Here is a 21,230-nt window from a genome sequence, read left to right as displayed (position 1 = left end):
ATATCATGAACCTGTAGATCTGAAAACAGTCTCAGAGTATGCAGGTCGTGTAAAGTATCGCTGTGAAAACAACTTCTGCACTCTGAGAATCAGAAACCTGACAGAGAGCGACTCAGCTGTGTACCAGTTCAGGATCAAAACAAACCAAGATGGATACTGGGGTCATCCTGGAACCACTCTGTCTGTCACAGGTAACATTCACTGGGTTTAGAACAATAACTTCTTGCAAATAGTGTGAATGTTTTGATATATATTTATGTATGAACGTAATGACAGTGTTGTTAATTCTAGCTTTACTCAGATCTCCAGGTGCAGGTGACCAGATCAGGATCGTCTACTCTCCGTCAGTGTCTCAGCAGTTGTCCACCTGGTCATACTTCCTACATCTGGTTTAAGAACAGACAGGAAGTGAAGGAAGACACATCTCCTTATGCAGACTTCAGATATGGTTCAGCAGACAGTTATTCCTGTGCTTTGAAGGGACGTGAGGACTTCCCCTCTCCTTCAGTGTGTGAGTTTACTCAAAGTCTTCCACTGACATGATAACATTAACATACAGTATAACATATATCATCATTGCACTCATTTATCTATTTACCCACCAGAGGTCTCCACCAGATGGCAGTGTCCAAAGACACTGAACCAGGGCTCCAGGTTTTCTGTTTGATTTCAAAATAGGTCAAATATAATCTAGCTACGAGGGATGCTACTAGAAAGAAGAATAAAGGAGAATTAACACGTCCAAGTTTTTAGATTTCTGATAAAGGATGGAATCAAGTGAACCACCCACTCTATGTTTTATTAAACTATTGTTCATTAAAACATCTTCCTCCGTGGAACCAAATATGAAATGTGTTCATGTTATCTCCTCCAGACGCTCCAAGCTTTAAAATGTGTTGCATTGTGTTTGTGAAAAACATTTCCTGCTTTGTGTCTCTGGACATTTGCAAGTTGCCGTTATATCTACCATTCCATGTTAATAACTTTAAACACTTCTCCTCCAGACTCTCCAAAGCCTCCCTCTGTGTCAGTGAGTCCCTCTGCTGAAATAGAGGAGGGCAGTTCAGTGACTCTGACCTGTAGCAGTGATGCTAACCCAGCAGCTAACTACACCTGGTACAAGGAGAATGAAGACTCTCCAAAAGCTTCAGGACAGATCTTCAACATCACTGACTTCAGAGCTGAACACAGTGGGAGTTATTCCTGTGGAGCCCAGAACAAGTTAGGACGTAGTAACTCCACCTTTCATCTGATTGTTGTGACAAGTAAGTTCTCTACATTCACCAGACCTGATTCACTTTGTAATCTGAAGCAACCCAAGCATATTCAACATGTCAGTGTTCAGGGAGGAACCTCCATGGTGTCAGAGGTGGATCACACTGACTATGTGATTCATCAATCTATAGTTAGAAGTATCACATTTGTGTTCATGTTTCTAGGGAGTTCACCAATGATAGTGAATATCATCAGGACGACTCTGGGGGTCTTGATGCTGATTCCTGTTTTTCTCCTGAGTCTGTGGACGAGGTACAACCATATAAATGCATCACTTCACACATCCTTCTAACATCTTCTAGTTTACTGTTATGAAATAAACTCTGTATTTGTTGTTGTTGATAATCCAGGAAGAAGAAAGCTCTGTGCTCCACCACTGAAGCACCTGAAGAGATAGAGGTGAGAGAGAGTGGACCTCCTGACAACATTTTCCCTTTCGTCAAAGCTATACTGTGGCTCATAAATGCAATGTGAAGAGAATGTGAAGACAACTTCCTGAGTTGAAACCAGAAATGAATTTAGCCAATAAATAATTGGGGTCAACTTTAAAATATGAACAATGTTTTATAAAATCTTAAAGTATATGCAGGTTTCATGAACGAGGGTCTGATGTTGTCTTCTATCTCTTCATCAGTTGGACTCTGATCCTGAGTATGAGAATGACTCACACACTGCAGCACAGACAGAAGACACAGAGGAGCAGGGAGACATGGTGTGAAGTCCACTCAGGTTAGAGCCTCCTGCATCAGATCAAACAGGCCCACTCCACATTTAGAGTCACAGTTCCAGCTGTAACTCTACTCAAAGTCTCTCTGATTCTCTTCAGATGCTCACCTGATGGAAACAAAGAAGAAGGACGTTGAAATGTCCCTGTGGAGAGCGAGGCTGTGCAGGATGTGCGCGAAGTGGATATATTCACCTTCAACTCTTAAAGTTGTTATAGTCAGTTGTCAGTAGCAGCAGCAGATAGGAGTCAGCAGCTTGTAGGTTTAGAGAATGAGCTGCTGGCAGCTTGAAGTGAATCATGTCGAGGTGTCAAACATGATTTATCGTTAAGACCAGCCGGTGGTCAGGTGCTCTATATTACTGCTTCAACTATGTGTACATGCTTATTTGTTACATGCAGACTGCAGAGTTGTTGATATTACAGAAGTCTAATCAAATTGTTTTTTTTAATTCCACATAATAAATAACTTTTCAAAGTCCTCGTCAGTGTCTTGGTTAATAGCTGTCCTGGCTGACAGAGCCAATCAAGTCTGTTTAAAACAGAGAGAGCCAGAAAACATCACCTTTCACTCCATGTACAGTTTAGATGTTCACACCATGAAACATAAGCTCACTAGTAGAAGACCTTGTTAGATGTTACTGTGTGAGATTACAATCAGAATAAATCAACAGCCAGCTCTACAACAAGTGAAGGACCATCGGACGAGTGTTTGGAAAAGATCACCTTCAAAGATCTCTACTAGATTTCAGGTTTTCTGTTTCACTTTGCGGTATATCATTTTTCATTATTAGCTAGCAATACAAACAGAAATCTAATAAGTGTTGCTTTTGTATATCTCCCATGTTGTCCTTATGTGGTGATGTGTCACTAGGAAGGAAAGGAGCAACAGTGTTCATAAGGATCTGGGATGTTTCTGATATGAAGATCCACAGAGTTTTCAACTGAGAAAAATGCTGATAGTCATATTTTAAAAACCACCCTCCCTTTCTCTTCCATCACCCTGACCCTTTATCCCTCAATCCTTCCACCCCATAACCATTCATCCTTTCATCCCTTCAGCTTTCATTCCTTAATGTGTCCTTTTCCTTCACTCCTCTATTCATACACCATACAGTTTCTCTTTCTGTCTCCCCTCATCTATTTCAAATGATAAGTACTTTCTGGGCGCTTCTTCATTCAGACCATGAAAAACAAACAGACAGAAAAAGGCTTGGGACTAAATTCCCATCCACTGAGAGACCAAGCACTCTCCTGGCTGGCTCTCTATTTAATATCGGAGATGATTAAATCCATGTTTGGTCCATAATATGAACACGGACCTCCTCACCAACATGTCTATCTTTACCGTCTTCAAAAAAGTGCACTGGAAACGGAGTTCAGAGTTTGATGCTTAGAGGTCTGGATGTGTTGAAGGTCCTGCCACTCCTTTTAATCTACTAAATACCTGACCTCAGGTGCAGTCAAGCTGGAGTCATATGTGTCTCATTGGTAGTGAAAGCAATTCTAGAACCCTGAAGGCAGGAGACTGAAAAGAGTCAAGGGAAGCTTATAAAAGTTAACAGCATTTAATTACACAAAAGATGTGGTGGTTTACAAATGAAATGTGCAAGTGGAGGAACTCTCCTCATGTGACCTGTCAGTCCAGGTCAGGGGTTAGAAAAGATCGATTATTGGCTTGCCCTTCCTGTTGTCATCTGAGGTCTTCTCCTATTGGCCGGCGTCGTAGGGGGCGGGTCCAATGCAATTCCTGCCTTTTTCTGTTGTTAATTACATCATTCTGGTGTCTGTGGTTATTTAAACATTCCCTGATAAACATTATTCAGCGTCAATAAATGAGTGCTAATGCCAGTGTGTTTAGTGCACAGCATCACATGTCATTTCACCTTCAATTCACGGTTTGAAAACGTAGCATTTCGCCACATGCTAATGCTAACTGGAAATTAAGAATTTTCAGAATAAAAATGTTAAGTTAATAATTAGTGTGAACTTCCGGTTTTTCAGAATAAAACTGATTTAAATTAAATAGTGTGGTGACCACCTTTAATACACTGCAACATAATTCACACACGGAACTGTGGGGTAGGGCTATTGTTCCCAAACGGATATGTTTGTGTTTACTATATGTATTGTGTGCCCTCATGACTTCACTCTCTCTTCTTCCCGGGCTGCGACCCAACAAAATCTCTATGTCTGCTACGCAATAAAGTCCCCTTTTACACCATCATTGCTTCGCCTCTGACTCCCTATCTCTCGGCACTACAATAGTGTATTTAATTCAAATTACGCCATATCCACATTGATTTTAATTTCTAACACTATACAGATATTTGATTTGTGCACTGCGACCTGTTTAGCTTAATGATGTTTATTTATTTTCCCTTTGTCCTTTATGAGTATTTTCTGTTAGTTATAATAGTTTTGTTTTGAAAGAGTAGTTTTATTATTGATCCAGTGGTAGGTGTTAAGGCAACGTCCGGATGCCAATCGTTCTTAAAACCAAAAATAATAAATCCTTCCCGCTTTTATTTTGACGTCCTCAAACCGCACCGGAAGTGAAGTTCCCAGCTCTTTCTAACCTGGATCGAGGTGGCGTCTCGTCGCTACGGTTATCTCTCGCTGTGTTCCTGAGAAAGTGTGTGTGTGTGAGCTCCAGCACTACTGATCCATCATATCTGTGTTTGGATAAACCTCTGAATGGACTCTGTGCTCTTTTTTCTGGAGCGTTTACCTCGGACTATAGGAGCTAGCTTAGCATGCTAGCTGGAAACACGTTAGCAACGCTAGTCAGATTGAGAGTTTGACGGAGAGAGAAACGGTGTGTTTAAAGGAGTCTGCAGGAAAAGGTGATCTAGGAAACATGAGTAAAGTCCAAATGCTGCTGTCGTTGAAGAAGCAGCAACTCACTGCTGAAGAGATATTTGCTCTGTTTGAACAAACAGTAGCAGAGCTCGAGGAGGAGCTGTCTCTTTCCAAAGAGGAGAACAAGAGACTCCAGAAACTTCTGGACGCTGTTTTACAGCCTCAGCTTCGGATACACAGAGCAGGTCTGTTCCCTTTACCCTTAATTAACACTTTACACTCTTCAGTAGCACTTTATTATCACATTAATAACACTTTAGACCCTTTAGCAGCACTTGCTGCAGGTAAGTAAAAGTACAAACACCACACTGTGAAAATCCTCCATTACAAGTTAAAGCATTTCATATCTAAGTTTATCTTATTTAAGTAAAAGTATGTAAAACATGTACTTTATTATAATAATTCAAATGTATCACGTAAAAGCAAACCTACCAAAATAAATATATTTATAAAAATACATGGATTGAATAATATGCCATTTAATGTACTGATTTAAATATTACCCATACATGTAGGCACTAGTTGGTTAAATGTGACATACATTGATACTTTAGTTTTAATGTGCTTCTTTATTCACTTTTTCTTTTTAAATGTGTAAAAGCAAATAAAAACAAATACTTTGGATTAATTGAAATGGCGCGAGAATAATTCATAAAGAAATCAATCAATAAATATGTTTAATAATAAATTAAACATCTAAAATGTTACTTGATAAAGAATAGGGGAACTAGTACAAAGGTCATTAAGTAATTAAAACGTTAATATAAATTAATGTAAAATCTCATCAATCAATTATTGCTAACATGTATTTATAATATATTCTCAGAATATATATTTTGAGAGAGATATACACTAGTATTAGATGTAGTCAAAAGTTTGGACACATCTTCTGATTCGAAGTCTTTTATTTATTTAAATTGGTTCTGCTTTGTAGATTTATACTGACGACATCAAAACTATAAAATAACACATTAACTAGAATTATCTAGTAAACAAAGAAGTGTTTAAAAATCCAGAATATGATTTATATTTAGCTGCTACTGCAGAATGCTGTGGTAGCCATGCTGGTTAAGAGTGCCTTGAATTCTGAATAAATCACCAACAGTGACACCAGCAAAGCCCCCCCCCCCCCCTGACCATGATCAAATTCGAAAATCGGACAGCCCTGGTGAATATTAATCGATTATTAATATATTTTAAAAAACTTGCATTTTACTTCATTTGCACTTGTCAGTTCGAAGTAGTTCCAGGAGGTACTCTTCTTTGAACGTACCGCTTTGTTCATCCTTAGTTGTGTTGTTCTCACTGTTCTGTATATCGCCAATAAATCAATCGCACGTGTAACGGAGAGGGGGGGGGGGGGGGGGGGGGGGGGGGTGGCGGGGTCGGTGTGTAGCACTGCAGGCTGCTGGCTTCCTCCAAGTTTACAGTAAAACAAACTGGTGTTGTGACCAATGGCCATTTACAATTATTAATACTATTACTATTATTAGCATTAGTCTGTATTTTGGTTGAAACTAAGCCAGGAAAAAAAAGAAACACAAATAATGATAAAAAAATAACGTCCCCTCAACACGGCATCCTGACCCCACGCAGCATTCTCATCTGTTTGTCCTTACTGGTGTCATTTTCTGGTTGCTAACAAACGCCATTGTAAAACATAAACACTGATATTCAGCTGTAACGGTGGTGGACTCATCAAAACAGAGTGGGCGAGCTGACCAATCAGAGCACAGTGGGCTCAAAGGGAGGGGGGGGGCAGAAGCTCCAACAAGGCGTGTAGGACAGAGAGTGAATACACATACTATACAGAGATGCTGTTTGAGAAACCAATGTGAGTTTGGAACATTGAACAATGTGAATCTATTCTAGTAGACCTCAACAATGGAATTATGATCAGTAGAAATGGCCATGTCATGGGACCTTTAAGATTTTCTGCTCCTTGAGTTCTGTGATCATCTATGTGGGCTCTAATCTGAGGTGCTTTAATTTGCGGTTTCTGAGGCTGGTAACTCTGATGTATTGATCCTCTGCAGCAGAGGTAACTCTTGCGCTTCCTTTCCAGGGGGGTCCTCATGAGAGCCAGTCTCATCATAGCATTCGATGGTTTTTGCGATTGCACTTGAGGATACATTCAAAGTTCTTGACATTTTCCGGATCGACTGGCTTTCATTTCTTAAAGTGATGGACGGTCGGTCGTTCCTCTTTACTGGGTTGAGTCGTTCTTGCCATGATATGGATTACAACAGCAGTCAAATAGGGCTTTCCACTGTGCACTAACTCTACCTCTGCACAACACAACTGATGGTCTCAAACACATTAAGAAGGCAAGTTATTCCACACATTGACTCTTGACAAGGCGCACGCGTTAATTGAAAACCATTCCAGGTGTCTACCTCATGAAGCTGACTGAGAGAAGCCAAGAATCATAGTCTTGATTTTTTAACACTTTTTTGTTAACTAGATAATTCCATATGTGTTCTTTCATAGTTTTGATGTCTTCAGTATTAATCTACAAAGTAGAAACAAATTAAAATAAACACAAACCATTGAATGAGAAGGTGTCCAAACTTTTGACTGGTACTGTATATAAAAAACACACATATTTTAATATTTAGCAGGTTCCCTCATCTATAATCATTTATACAAGCGCAACTTTGAACATGTACCACAGTAAAATGCAACTTACGAAATAATAAAGAAAAATCATAAATTAAACACTGACAGGGAACATTTTACTGCACCATCATTACTGTTACATAATAAGGTGCTGTCAAATGTTCTGATGATGCTTGCATACTTTTACTTAAATAAGCTTTGAATGCAGGATTTTAATTTGTAACAGAGTATTTTAATTCTATACTGTAGGCGTACTGTATCTGTGAACGATCCCAAATACAATTCCTTGTTTATTGCAGCTAGTGCTACGCCAGAAGAAAAAACCCTTTTTTTTTCAAAGGGGCTGGGCTACATAAGGTGAATTGAGACAACAAAAATATACATTAAGTGGGACAAAGAAAGATAATGTGAAAATATAAAAACAAAGGCATTAATTAGGGCTGAAAAATGTCTCTCATTGTAATGGTGATTATATTTTTAAATGCCAACACTTAACAGTTTGTTCTGACTGTGTGTTTCCTGTTTCCTGCAGACGTCCAGCAGCTGGTGGTGGTTAAAGAAGAGCTTCTCCCTGACCAGCAGGAGTGGAGCACCAGTCTGGACCAGGAGGACCCAGAGCACCCCCCACACATTAAGCAGGAACAGGAGGAACTCAGGGTCAGTGAGGAGGGAGAGCAGCTTCAGGAGCTGGAGAAGGCTGATATCACCAAGTCCACTTTCACTCCTGACCCTGTGAAGAGTGAAGATGATAAAGAGAAACCTCAGTCCTCTCAGCCTCATCAAAGACAAACTGAACACCTGGAAACAGAAGCTGATGGAGATGACTGTCGAGGACCAGAACCAGCCAGGAACTCAGATCCAGAGAGCAGTTTACAACCAAAGACTGAGGACGACACTGGAGACTCTTCTGAACCTGACACTGGAGACTCTTCTGAACCTGACACTGAAGACAGTGCTGATTGGAAAGAGACCAGAGAACCTGCATCAGGCCCTAGTGCTGAAAATAAACCATTCAGCTGCTCAGTCTGTAAGAAAGCTTTTTCACTGAATGGAAATTTAAAGAAACACATGAGAGTCCACACAGGAGAGAAACCCTTTAGCTGCTCAGTCTGTAAGAAAGCTTTTTCACATAGTGGACATTTAAAGTCGCACATGAGAGTCCACACAGGAGAGAAAGCACACAGCTGCTCAGTCTGTAAGAAAGCTTTTTCACAAAGTGGAAGTTTAAAGGAACACATGAGAGTCCACACAGGAGAGAAACCACACAGCTGCTCAGTTTGTACCAAATATTTTGCACGGAGTGGAAGTTTAAAGGCACACATGAGAGTCCACACAGGAGAGAAAGCACACAGCTGTACAGTCTGTAAGAAAGCTTTTTCACATAGTGGAAGTTTAAAGGCACACATGAGAGTCCACACAGGAGAGAAACCACACAGCTGCTCAGTTTGTACCAAATATTTTGCACGGAATGGAAGTTTAAAGGAACACATGAGAGTCCACACAGGAGAGAAACCCTTTAGCTGTACAGTCTGTAAAAAAGCTTTTTCACAGAGTGGAAGTTTAAAGTCACACATGAGGGTCCACACAGGAGAGGAAGAATAGAGATGCAATGTTTGTGACAAAAGAATTAAATGACATAATCGTTTCAAAAGGCACAAGTGTGTTGGTCGTCAGCTGCTTCTGTAACTGTAGGGAATACATTTGTCTATTTTGTGTCCTGATGACCTAATGCCGTTACATGTAATACGTTACTCCCTAAGCCTGATTTCACCCACCTGCAACCGATTCACTAATAATCACAAATGTTCATTTCTTTGACCCCTTGACTCGACAACTTTCTTGTTTAATAATCGTTACATCTCCTCAGGACCAAGTTCCCGTGTCCTGCCTTTCACCTGCTGATCACCCACTGCTCATTTAAGGTGGACTGACCGATACAAGGGACCAGCTAGTCTTAGTGTCTTAATGCAAACGTTTTGTAAAGTGATGCTAGACCAAAGACGTGCTGTTGGGCTGTGTGCTCTCTGCAGGACGGTGTCTGTACTCAAAGATTGTTGATGAAATGAGAGACTCACTCTGTTTTTGTTATCTAAATGAAGCCAACAGAGCGATATGTCTTCTTTCCAGCTGATGGCATAAATGTTACATCATCCAGTTCAACTGTCATCTACACATTAATGATTCAAAACAGCAATGTGTAAGATATGGCTAGTAATTGACTATTTCAACAGAATGTGATGTTGTTACAGTCTTGAGGCCATGTCCAATATGTTTATGTTTGTTTTGTTTGATTAAATCTACTGAAATGACCATTCAATGACTACATTATTCTGAATTACTGTCATAATTATAAAGTAGATTTTAAAAACGTTTTATAGAATAAAAGCTCATTGCTGGACGTTGTAGAAATGCGTGTGTGCACCACGACAAAGGAGCCTCATTCACTTTACATTGGGGTTGTTTGCGTGGTGCCGACACATAAATGTAGCAGAATGCGTGACTCCACCACGCAATGCGGTGTTAAGGAGTCGTGGTGGAGTCACGAATTCTGGTGAGATCAGGTTGTCTGTTAACATTAAAATCACTATATCTGCTGTTATATGCAAACTATTTTGCTAGGCAACTCAAGGGCTCAGGTAATGTGATTACTATATGAATAACTGTCCAAAATAACATTAAATTCATAGGAGTTTTTGTTAAGTAACGTACTTTCTTCACCGGCCGGCCGATACATTCCGCGCATTAAGTGGGCCTGTCTGTCAATTAATCCCTGGGCCACTTTTTCCCCCCAGTCCGACCCTGGGCACAGCAGAACATTAAAGATCTTCCTCTCCTGGGTGATAAACCTCAAACACCTGCATGAAAACCCAAATGCATACCTCTGGACCTCCAGTGTGTTTGTAAAACGAATAACACAAAACTACAGGTCTTGTTGTGATGCGATTTAGAGTGAATGTGTACCTTTATGCACACAACGAGCACACAGGTAATGAGGACAGAACAGGGCATAAGTATAAAATAAATAAACGCATAAACGTTACAAAAAGGGTCGAGGAAATAACTAGGAATTAAATAAGATGGCAAGAGCCACAAAAGATGTATCCTTAAGTGCTTTTAATAGCAGCCAAAACGCTGAAGAAACAAAGTAACAAGGATGTACAGTCCAAAAAGAAAGAAAGAAAAACAAACCTTAAGATGTATACAGTCGAAAAAATATAAACTAGTACCTCTCTAAAGCAGTGGCGAGCCGTCAGGGCCCTCTAGACCCTCTTTGAGGGACCTAAGATATTCTAAAAAATAATATTTGAAAACATTAAAAAATATATATATACTTTTACATTTTTAAAATATTTTTTTGTCGTTACATTTTTCATTAGTTTTACCAAAATAACTTCATTTAATTGTATTTAAAATAAAATTTCCATAGAGATATTCCTCTCTGAAGAACCAGCACCTTACCGTGGTAGAGAGGTTTGTGTGCCCTGATGAACCTGGGGGCTGTGTTGTCTGGAACCTTGTGTTCCTGGTAGGGTCTCCCATGGCAAATTGGTCTCAGGCAAGGGGCCAGACTAAGATTGGTTCAAAAGACCTCATGAAAGACGACACACGAAGTGAGGATACCCGGCCCGGAGGAAGCCCGGGGTCCCCTTCTGGAGCCAGGCCCAGAAGGAGGACTCGTCGGCGAGCGTCTGGTGGCCGGGCTTGCCACGGAGCCCGGCTGGGCACAGCCCGAAAAGGCGACGTGGGCAACACCTCCGCTTCTCCGTCCCGCGGGCCCACCACCTACGGGAAACAGCGATGGGGTCGGGTGCGCTGCCAGAAGGGTGGCAGTGAAGGCAGAGGGTCTCGACGGACCAGACCCGGGCGACAGAAGCTGGCTTTGGGGACGTGGAACGTCACCTCTCTGGGGGGGAAGGAGTCGGAGCTTGTGCGGGAGGTGGAGCGTTACCAGTTGGATCTGGTTGGGCTCACCTCTACGCACAGCGTCGGCTCTGGAACCTTACTTCTGGATAGGGGTTGGACTCTATTCTTCTCCGGAGTTGCTCAAGGTGTGAGGCGCCGGGCGGGTGTGGGGATACTCACAAGTCCCCGGTTGGGTGCTTCGTTGTTGGAGTCTACCCCAGTGGACGAGAGGGTTGCCTCCCTACGCCTGCGGGTTATGGGGGGGAAAACTCTGACTGTTGTGTGTGCTTATGCACCCAACAGCAGTTCAGAGTATACGGCCTTCTTGGAGACCCTGGAAAGAGTCCTGTATGGGGCTCCTGAAGGGGACTCTTTAATCTTGCTGGGAGACTTCAACGCACATGTGGGCAATGATGGAGACACTTGGAGGGGAGTGATTGGGAGGAACGGCCCCCCTGATCTGAACCGGAGTGGTGGTTTGTTACTGGACTTCTGTGCTAGTCATGGATTGGCCATAACAAACACCATGTTCGAACATAAGGATGCTCATAAGTGTACGTGGTACCAGAGCACCCTAGGCAGAAGGTCCATGATCGATTTGGTTATCGTATCATCGGACCTGAGGCCGTATGTTTTGGACACTCGGGTAAAGAGAGGGGCGGAGTTGTCAACTGATCACCATCTGGTGGTGAGTTGGGTCGAGTGGCGGGGGAAGCCTCTGAATAGACCTGGTAAGCCCAAACGTGTAGTTCGGGTGAACTGGGAACGTCTGGAGGAGGCCCAAGTTCAGGAGGCCTTCAACTCACACCTCCGGCGGAGCTTTTCGGGCATTCCTGTGGAGGTTGGGGACATTGAACCAGAGTGGTCGGTGTTCAAAGCCTCTATTGCCGAAGCCGCGGCGGGGAGCTGTGGTCTCAAGGTCCTAGGTGCCTCAAGGGGCGGTAACCCTCGAACCTCCTGGTGGACACCGGTGGTCAGGGAAGCCGTCCGACTGAAGAAGGAGGCCTTCAGGGATTTGTTATCTCGGGGGACTCCCGAGGCAGTTGCAAGGTACCGACAGGCCCGAAGGGCAGCAGCCTCAGCCGTGGCCGAGGCAAAGCAGCGGGTGTGGGAGAAGTTCGGAGAAGACATGGAAAAAGACTTTCGGGCGGCACCAAAGTTGTTCTGGAAAACTGTCCGACACCTCAGGAGGGGGAAGCAGGGAACCATCCAAGCTGTGTACAGTAAGGATGGGACGTTGTTGACCTCAACTGATGGAGTGTTAGGGCGTTGGAAGGAGCACTTTGAGGAACTCCTGAACCCGACAACTCCGCCCTCTATGTTAGAGGCAGAGCTGTAGTATGAAGGGGGATCGACACCAATCTCCCGGGGGGAGGTCACTGAGGTCGTCAAACAACTTCACAGTGGCAAAGCCCCGGGGGTGGATGAGATCCGCCCAGAAATGCTGAAGGCTCTGGGTGTTGAGGGACTGTCATGGTTGACACGTCTCATCAACATTGCGTGGAAGTCGGAAACAGTACCGAAGGAGTGGCAGACCGGAGTGGTGGTTCCCCTTTTCAAAAAGGGGGATCAGAGGGTGTGTGCCAATTACCGAGGCATCACACTACTCAGCCTCCCCGGGAAAGTTTACTCTAAGGTACTCGAAAGGAGGGTCAGGCCGATTGTCGAACCTCAGATTGAGGAGGAACAATGCGGATTCCGTCCTGGTCGTGGAACGACGGATCAGCTTTTTACTCTCGCAAGGATCCTGGAGGGCGCCTGGGAGTATGCTTATCCAGTCTACATGTGTTTTGTAGACTTGGAGAAGGCGTATGACCGGGTTCCCAGGGAGTCACTGTGGGAGGTGCTGCGGGAGTATGGGGTGAGGGGGTCTCTACGCAGGGCCATCCAATCTCTGTACTCCCAAAGCGAGAGCTGTGTCCGGGTCCTCGGCATTAAGTCGGACCCATTTCAGGTGAGGGTTGGCCTCCGCCAGGGCTGCGCTTTGTCACCAATCCTGTTTGTAATATACATGGATCGGATTTCGAGGCGTAGTCGTGGGGGAGGGGGTCTGCAGTTCGGTGGACTAAGGATTGCACCACTGCTTTTTGCAGATGATGTGGTTCTGATGGCTTCATCGGTCTGCGACCTTCAGCACTCACTGGATCGGTTCGCAACCGAGTGTGAAGCGGCTGGGATGAGGATCAGCACCTCCAAATCTGAGGCCATGGTTCTCAGCAGGAAACCGATGGACTGTCCACTCCAAGTAGGGAATGAGTCCTTACCCCAAGTGAAGGAGTTCAAGTATCTCGGGGTCTTGTTCTCGAGTGAGGGAACAATGGAGCGTGAGATGGGTCGGAGAATCGGAGCAGCGGGAGCGGTACTGCAGTCTCTTTACCGCACCGTTGTGACGAAAAGGGAGCTGAGCCAGAAGGCAAAGCTCTCTGTTTACCGGGCCATTTTCGTTCCTACCCTCACCTATGGTCATGAAGGATGGGTCATGACCGAAAGAACGAGATCGCGGGTACAAGCGGCCGAGATGGGTTTTCTCCGCAGGGTGGCTGGTGTCTCCCTTAGGGATAAGGTGAGAAGTTCGGTCATCCGGGAGGGACTCGGAGTTGAACCGCTCCTCCTTCGCGTCGAAAGGAGCCAGTTGAGGTGGTTCGGGCACCTAGTTAGGATGCCACCTGGGCGCCTCCCTAGGGAGGTGTTCCAGGCACGTCCAGCTGGGAAGAGACCAAGGGGTAGACCTAGAACCAGATGGAGGGATTATATCTCTTCTCTGGCCTGGGAGCGCCTTGGGATCCCCCAGTCAGAGCTGGTTGATGTGGCCAGGGAAAAGAAAGTTTGGGGCTCTCTGCTGGAACTGCTACCTCCGCGACCCGACCACGGATAAGCGGGAGAAGATGGATGGATGGATGGATAAATCCTTCGGATCTGCCTGTTCAGTTTATGTTGGAATGTGAAGGGTTAAATGCCGTGTCTGCGAGTTACTGTGAAGACGGGAGAGCTTGTTGGTCCCTCTCTACAGCCCTGTCTCAGGTTGACTATTTTCATTTCCTCGCTCCTCGGTCCTCGGTCTCACCGGAAGTTGATTTGTCTGCGCCATCTTGAGTACCGTCCCATGGCTCTTATTTCTGCCGGAGGACCAAAGATCGAGGAGCGATAATGGAGGAGCGATAATCGAGGAACCACCAGTCCATCCTCCGATGAAATCCTCAGATACTCGCCCCGCCCCCTTACTGTGTATCGCTTACTGATTGGACGATGCAGCGCATGCACTGATCTCATGCTTCTTGTTCTTGACATGAGAGCAGTACCCCAGCGAAGTGAAGAAAATAAATGAAACTCACGAGACTCACTCCTCAGTTTAAACTGTGTTTTGTTTCAATTCATGTTTCATTTAGTTACAAATATTTGATATATCTGAACAACAAAGTGGTCAAAAATCATTGTATTCATTTATTGGAAACATTTTCATGATCGCTTTTTTTGTTTTATATTTTTCATTTACTGTCATTTCCATTCAGTCAGTCATTAAGTGCTATTAAAATGTTAATGTGCTACATATCCACACAAACAAACAAAGTGTGCAATCGAATGAATGTTAATCTAACTGGGTTTTGATAGATAATATATATATTTTTCTTCTCTCAATTATTTTATTTCTATTGTGCACTCTAATCAATATTAATCAAAACTATTGTTCGTTTATACATTTTAAGAATGGCGTTTATTTTTCTTATTTGATTTTATTTATTGGGGTCTACAACAGATGATACAAATGTTTGTGTCAGTAAATGTGTGGCAGGGGTGTTTGTGGAAATAACGGGGACAGAGCTGCTGTCAGACGAACAGCTGTGCGGCGTCATCACAAACGGACGTCGCTTCACGTGACGCTCCGGAGGAAAGGACGCCCCATTGCTCTTAAAACTAATTTCCCTGCTTCTCGTGGTTTCCTTGCATCCCTCCATGCTTCCCTGGAGGGAGGAACTAAACACAGGGAAACTACGCAAGTGAGGGAAGCAAGGATTTAATTGAACCGACCTGAGACGGGGCCTACATTCACAGAGGGCCCGCTATAGGCTCTGTGCACAAGATGGCGTCTATCAACTTCCGGCGGCTGGGTGTGCGGCGGAGTACTTCCGGTTTGAGTACAGAGTTTTGATAGCTTGACAGTTTGACAGTTTGTTATGTCACACCGAGATCAAGAATGAGCGGATTTCGGGGTAAAGAAAAGCGAATGGCCTTCCAGCGTGTAAGAAAGTCGGCACTACATTGCTGTGTGCCCCTTTGTACAAATTCGTCCCGTTATCAGAATCAGAATACCTTTATTAGTCCCACAGAGGGGAAATTTGCAGCGTTGAAGCAGGAAAGAGCCACAGACAGCTTAGTGTTGAATATCTTACATGCGTTAAAAAGTACTAAGTTATAATATAATAAACAATATGCTAAAAAAGTACTAAGTTATAATATAATAAACAATATGCTAAAAAAAAGATAAAAAGTTACATAATTTTCAAAAGTACAGATCAAAAACAAATCAAATCTACAAATCAAATCCTGTAGCAGTTCTTAGGATTTAGCAGCCCGGTATATATTACAGTTATTAAAGATGGCATATGTATATATGATTCCTAAATCACAGGTTACCTACTCTAGCCACATCAAAACCCCAGAACATGAACCTGATTGAGGCTTTGAACCGATGAACACTTTTTATTTTTCTCCCTACTCTGAGATCGTGAGGCTTTTCATGCTTTCTCATGGACCTGTAACAGCTAGTCCTGACGCTCACTCTCCCTGAAGGTAGATCTTTGTTTGAAACTGTGGGGAATTGGATATCATTCATGTTATCCAAAACACGTAATAGTACATCATTAAAATGCTTTACACTGTATCAAGACTTGTCAAGTTGTCAAAGTTAGCCAGTAACTACAGCTTTGTTTGTCACTTACCTTCATATTTGTCGATGTAACTGGAATGTTACATCTTGAACCCCTTTTCTCTTTTGCTCCTCAGGGCTGAGCCTGCCGCTTGTACCAGCCGATGTACATCACTGATGTTAACCTTCGGTAGGTCTTGGAGACATCGAGTTTAAAATAGTGCCATCACGTTAACGTTAGCCTTCTCACTTTGCTCTACCGCTATCTGTATGCTATCTGTATGCTATCTGTATGCTATATGTATGCTATATGTATGCTATATATCTATTTATCTATCTATCTATCTAATCTATCTATCTATCGCTATCTACCCGCTCAACCACTCCACACCGTAGACCGGAAGTTTACAACCACACACCCTGCCGCCGGAAGTTGATAGACGACATCTTGTGAAACTAGCCTATAGTAACTCAATGAGAGAGTAATGTCAAATGACAGTACAATTGACCAATGATATCTTCCCTCTAAATGGGCGGGCTTCATTTTCGCGGACTTTATGACAAGTTCCGCACCGCTGTGAGGTCTATGCAAGTATATATATCTATGTATGCAAGTGGTGCAGTGACGCGTCCTTAAACCCGGAAGTAACCGCGCTCGGATTCCCTCGACAGAAAGCAATGGGATTTCTCCATAGGATTTTGGAAAATAGCTCGAAATAAGGTCTGTGGAAAACGAACCTGTTAGATAAATGCACGTTTTGTTCAGCCGGATAATATCCACATGTCGACCATACTTTTATTATTTTTGAATCATAAATCTAATCGATAGATTTATGATCGATAGATTTATGATTAGCATAAGTTCGTTCATGATGGCTCACTTCAGTGATAGTGATGACATCGTTGCGAAATTATTAACCGAGTCATTTTCAAGATTGAGTTACAATGATAAACTGGAGGGGCAAAGGATCAGCTGAATGACCCCCAAGTGCTTCATCCAAAAGGACAGAAGGATGGACTTTGTGTTTCAGTGATTTGATCATCAAAGGTAGGCCTAAGTCAATTTCAATGTGGGCCGCCGTGCCGACTTAATTCATTTGTAATTGTTACTTGGCTGTGGGTGCCCTGTCATGATAGGTGTTTATATAAATGGTGTTGTTTTGTGTGGTAGAGGGCCGCTGTCATTGATGCGTTTTGTACCCCGGGCCGTTGTCTTGATATTCCGCTAAAGTATACGCTGTGACGTAATATCTCTTCTTTTTAAGAGGGAAGAGGGGGGGGGAGGGTCAGAGGGCCTAGGTATAAAAGTCACGGCTCGCCACTGCTCTACAGCCACAGTCAGGCTGCGTCTCAGGTCGAATATTTTCATTTCCTCGCTCCTCCGTCTCACCGGAAGTTGATTTGTCTGCGCCATCTTGAGCACCGTCCCATGGCTCTTATTTCTGCCGGAGGAATGAGAATCGAGGATCTAGGATCGAGGAGTGATAATGGAGGAGCGATGACCGAGGAACCACCAGACCATCCTTCGATTAAATCCACAGATACTCGCTCCGTCCCCTTACTGTGTATCGCTCACTGATTGGACGATGCAGCGCATGCACTGATCTGACGCTTCTTGACATGAGAGCAGTTTCCCAGCGGAGTGAAGAAAATAAATGAACCTCACGGGAGTCACTCCTCAGTTTATACCGTGTTTTGTTTCAATTCATGTTTCATTTAGTTACAAATATGTGATATATCTGTCTCTCAGGCTACAACTAGTGATGTTACGTATTGCGCCGAGGGTTCGGAGCGTGTGTCGAGTAATCCCCGAAGCTTTTTCTGAACCTTATATCGAGGCTTGTATCGTTTTGGGCCAGTGACGTCACCGATGACAAAACGAAGCCTCGCTGCCTGTCGATACCACGTGACTGCTTCAGAAAGCGATTCAGATCGGTTGAACCGTTGAACCACAACGCTCATATGGATGTATAATAATAACAACGATATTACCCCTCCAGTACCCGGGCCCGGTGCTTACACGATATAATTAAGAGAGCTCAGACCCTCACCTATATATAGGTCGGAACATGTCATACGTATAAATAAATAAAAGCATAAATAAATGTAGGAATACAAAAATAAATGAATAAATACAGGACTAAATATAGTGTAGTGTTTTCAGGAAGTGTACGTGTGCTGTGGTTCAGCCGGAAAGCAGTTGACTCTTGACCGCAAGGTCCCTGGTTCAACGACTGGTCAATACGTCTTTTTTTTTGTTTATAAAAGCTACAGCTAAATGAGATAATGTAGTTAATAAATGTATTCTTTTATATGGTTTAGCCTTTCTCTGGCTACAACATGGTTACGTTTACGAATATTATTAAGGGAAAGCAATTCTAGAACCCTGAAGGCAGGAGACTGAATAGAGTCAAGGGAAGCTTATAAAAGTTAACAGCATTTAATTATACAAAAGATGTGGTGGTTTACAAATTAAATGTGCAAGTGGAGGAACTCTCCTCATAATAATAATAATAATAATGCATTTTATTTATATAGCGCTTTTCACGACTCAAAGACGCTTTACAATATGAGGGAGGGTAGACAAACAAGGACAGGCAAACAAGTAAGTATAGTAAAATAAATAAAAAGGCAGTCAAGAGGAAATTGATTGAGAGGAGGGGGGCTTATGGGTAGGCAGAGTTGAAAAGATGTGTTTTGAGGCGGGACTGAAAGACTGTGAGGGACTCAGAGTCACGGAGATCTTGGGGGAGGGAATTCCAGAGCCTAGGAGCTGCCACTGAGAAGGCTCTGTCCCCAAAGCTGCAGAGTGTGGATGTGGGAATGGATAGGAGTCCGGCTGCGGTGGATCTGAGGGACCGTGGGGGTTGATAAGGAGTGAGAAGGTTTGTGAGATAAGGGGGGGCCAAATGGTGGAGTGCTTTGTAGGTGAGGACCATCATTTTGTAGTTGATGCGATGGGAGACAGGAAGCCAGTGGAGCTCTTTGAGGACTGGGCTGATGTGATGCCATGATTTGGTATGTGTGAGGAGACGTGCAGCTGCATTTTGAACCCGTTGGAGTCTGTTGAGGGATGTAGTGCTGATGCCGTAAAGAAGTGAGTTGCAGTAGTCAAGGCGGGAGGAAATGAAGGCATGGATTAGTCGTTCGGCTGCGGGGCGGGTGAGAGAGGGTAGGATTTTTGCAATATTGCGGAGGTGGAAAAATGAGGTTTTGACTGTTTGGCGGATGTGAGGTTCGAGGGAGAGGGTGGGGTCAAAGATTACGCCAAGGTTGCCTGCCTGATTGGAGGGGGAAACAATGGTGCCATCGATGGTGAGTGTTATGTTAGTGAACTTGCTGAGGGTGGATTTGGAGCCAATTAGGAGGAGTTCTGTTTTGTTGCTGTTCAGTTTGAGGAGGTTATGTTGCATCCAAGTTTTAATAGCTGTCAGACAGGAATCGATGTGGGTAAGGGGTGGGTTATGGAGGGATTTGGTGCTGAGGTAGATCTGAGTGTCATCAGCATAGAAGTGGAAGTCCAGGTTGAAGTGGCGGAGTATCTGACCGAGGGGCAGGATGTAAATGATGAAGAGGAGGGGTCCAAGTACTGATCCTTGAGGAACACCTTGGGTGACTGAAGCTGTGGCAGAGGAGTGGTTGGGGAGGGAGATGAAGTGGGATCGTTCAGTGAGGTAGGACTGGAGCCATCTGAGTGCAATACCTTCAATACCAATGTCCCTGAGTCGGGTGAGCAGGATGTTGTGGCTCACGGTATCGAAGGCTGCACTCAGGTCGAGGAGGATGAGAATATTGAGGGAACCAGTGTCAGCAGAGGTGAGGAGGTCATTGAGGACTTTGACGAGTGCAGTTTCTGTACTGTATATACTCATGTGACCTGTCAGTCCAGGTCAGGGGTTAGAAAAGATCGATTATTGGCTTGCCCTTCCTGTTGACATCTGAGGTCTTCTCCTATTGGCCGGCGTCGTAGGGGGCGGGTCCAATGCAATTCCTGCCTTTTTCTGTTGTTAATTACATCATTCTGGTGTCTGTGGTTATTTAAACATTCCCTGATAAACATTATTCAGCGTCAATAAATGAGTGCTAATGCCAGTGTGTTTAGTGCACAGCATCACATGTCATTTCACCTTCGATTCACGGTTTGAAAACGTGGCATTTCGCCACATGCTAATGCTAACTGGAAATTAAGAATTTTCAGAATAAAAATGTTAAGTTAATAATTAGTGTGAACTTCCGGTTTTTCAGAATAAAACTGATTTAAATTAAATAGTGTGGTGACCACCTTTAATACACTTGAACATAATTCACACACGGAACTGTGGGGTAGGGCTATTGTTCCCAAACGGATATGTTTGTGTTTACTATATGTATTGTGTGTCCTCCTGACTTCACTCTCTCTTCTTCCCGGGCTGCAACCCAACAAAATCTCTATTTCTGCTCCGCAATAGTGTCCCCTTTTACACCATCATTGCTTCGCCTCTGACTCCCTATCTCTCGGCACTACAATAGTGTATTTAATTCAAATTACGCATATCCACATTGATTTTAATTTCTAACACTATACAGATATTTGATTTGTGCACTGCGACCTGTTTAGCTTAATGATGTTTATTTATTTTCCCTTTGTCCTTTATGAGTATTTTCTGTTAGTTATAATAGTTTTGTTTTGAAAGAGTAGTTGTATTATTGATCCAGTGGTAGGTGTTAAGGCAACGTCCGGATGCCAATCGTTCTTCAAACCAAAAATAATAAATCCTTCCCGCTTTTATTTTGACGTCCTCAAACCGCACCGGAAGTGAAGTTCCCAGCTCTTTCTAACCTGGATCGAGGTGTCGTCTCGTCGCTACGGTTATCTCTCGCTGTGTTCCTGAGAAAGTGTGTGGGAGCTCCAGCTCTACTGATCCATCATCTCTGTGTTTGGATAAACCTCCGAATGGACTTTGTGCTCTTTTTTCTGGAGTGTTTACCTCGAACTATAGGAGC

The 21,230-nt window shown here is 43.5% G+C and overlaps 1 protein-coding gene across 1 annotated transcript in view; it reads left to right on the top strand.

Moving 5' to 3' along the window:
* Positions 1-4,654: 4,654 nt before the first annotated feature.
* LOC307045178 (uncharacterized protein) overlaps positions 4,655-21,230 on the top strand; it is a 117,178-nt gene continuing 100,602 nt past the window's right edge. The window contains exons 1-2 of the mRNA XM_079690709.1: positions 4,655-5,046; positions 8,013-8,507. Of these exons, the coding sequence (XP_079546835.1) occupies positions 4,860-5,046; positions 8,013-8,507 (682 nt within the window). The 5' untranslated portion in view covers positions 4,655-4,859. The remainder of the gene's footprint in view (positions 5,047-8,012; positions 8,508-21,230) is intronic.

Source organism: Notothenia rossii, assembly GCF_949606895.1.
Source record: "Notothenia rossii genome assembly, chromosome: 1".
NCBI classification, from domain to species: Eukaryota; Metazoa; Chordata; class Actinopteri; order Perciformes; family Nototheniidae; genus Notothenia; species Notothenia rossii.
The sequence above is the reverse complement of the archived record's forward strand: the minus strand, read 5'-3'. Positions and strand labels throughout refer to the sequence as shown.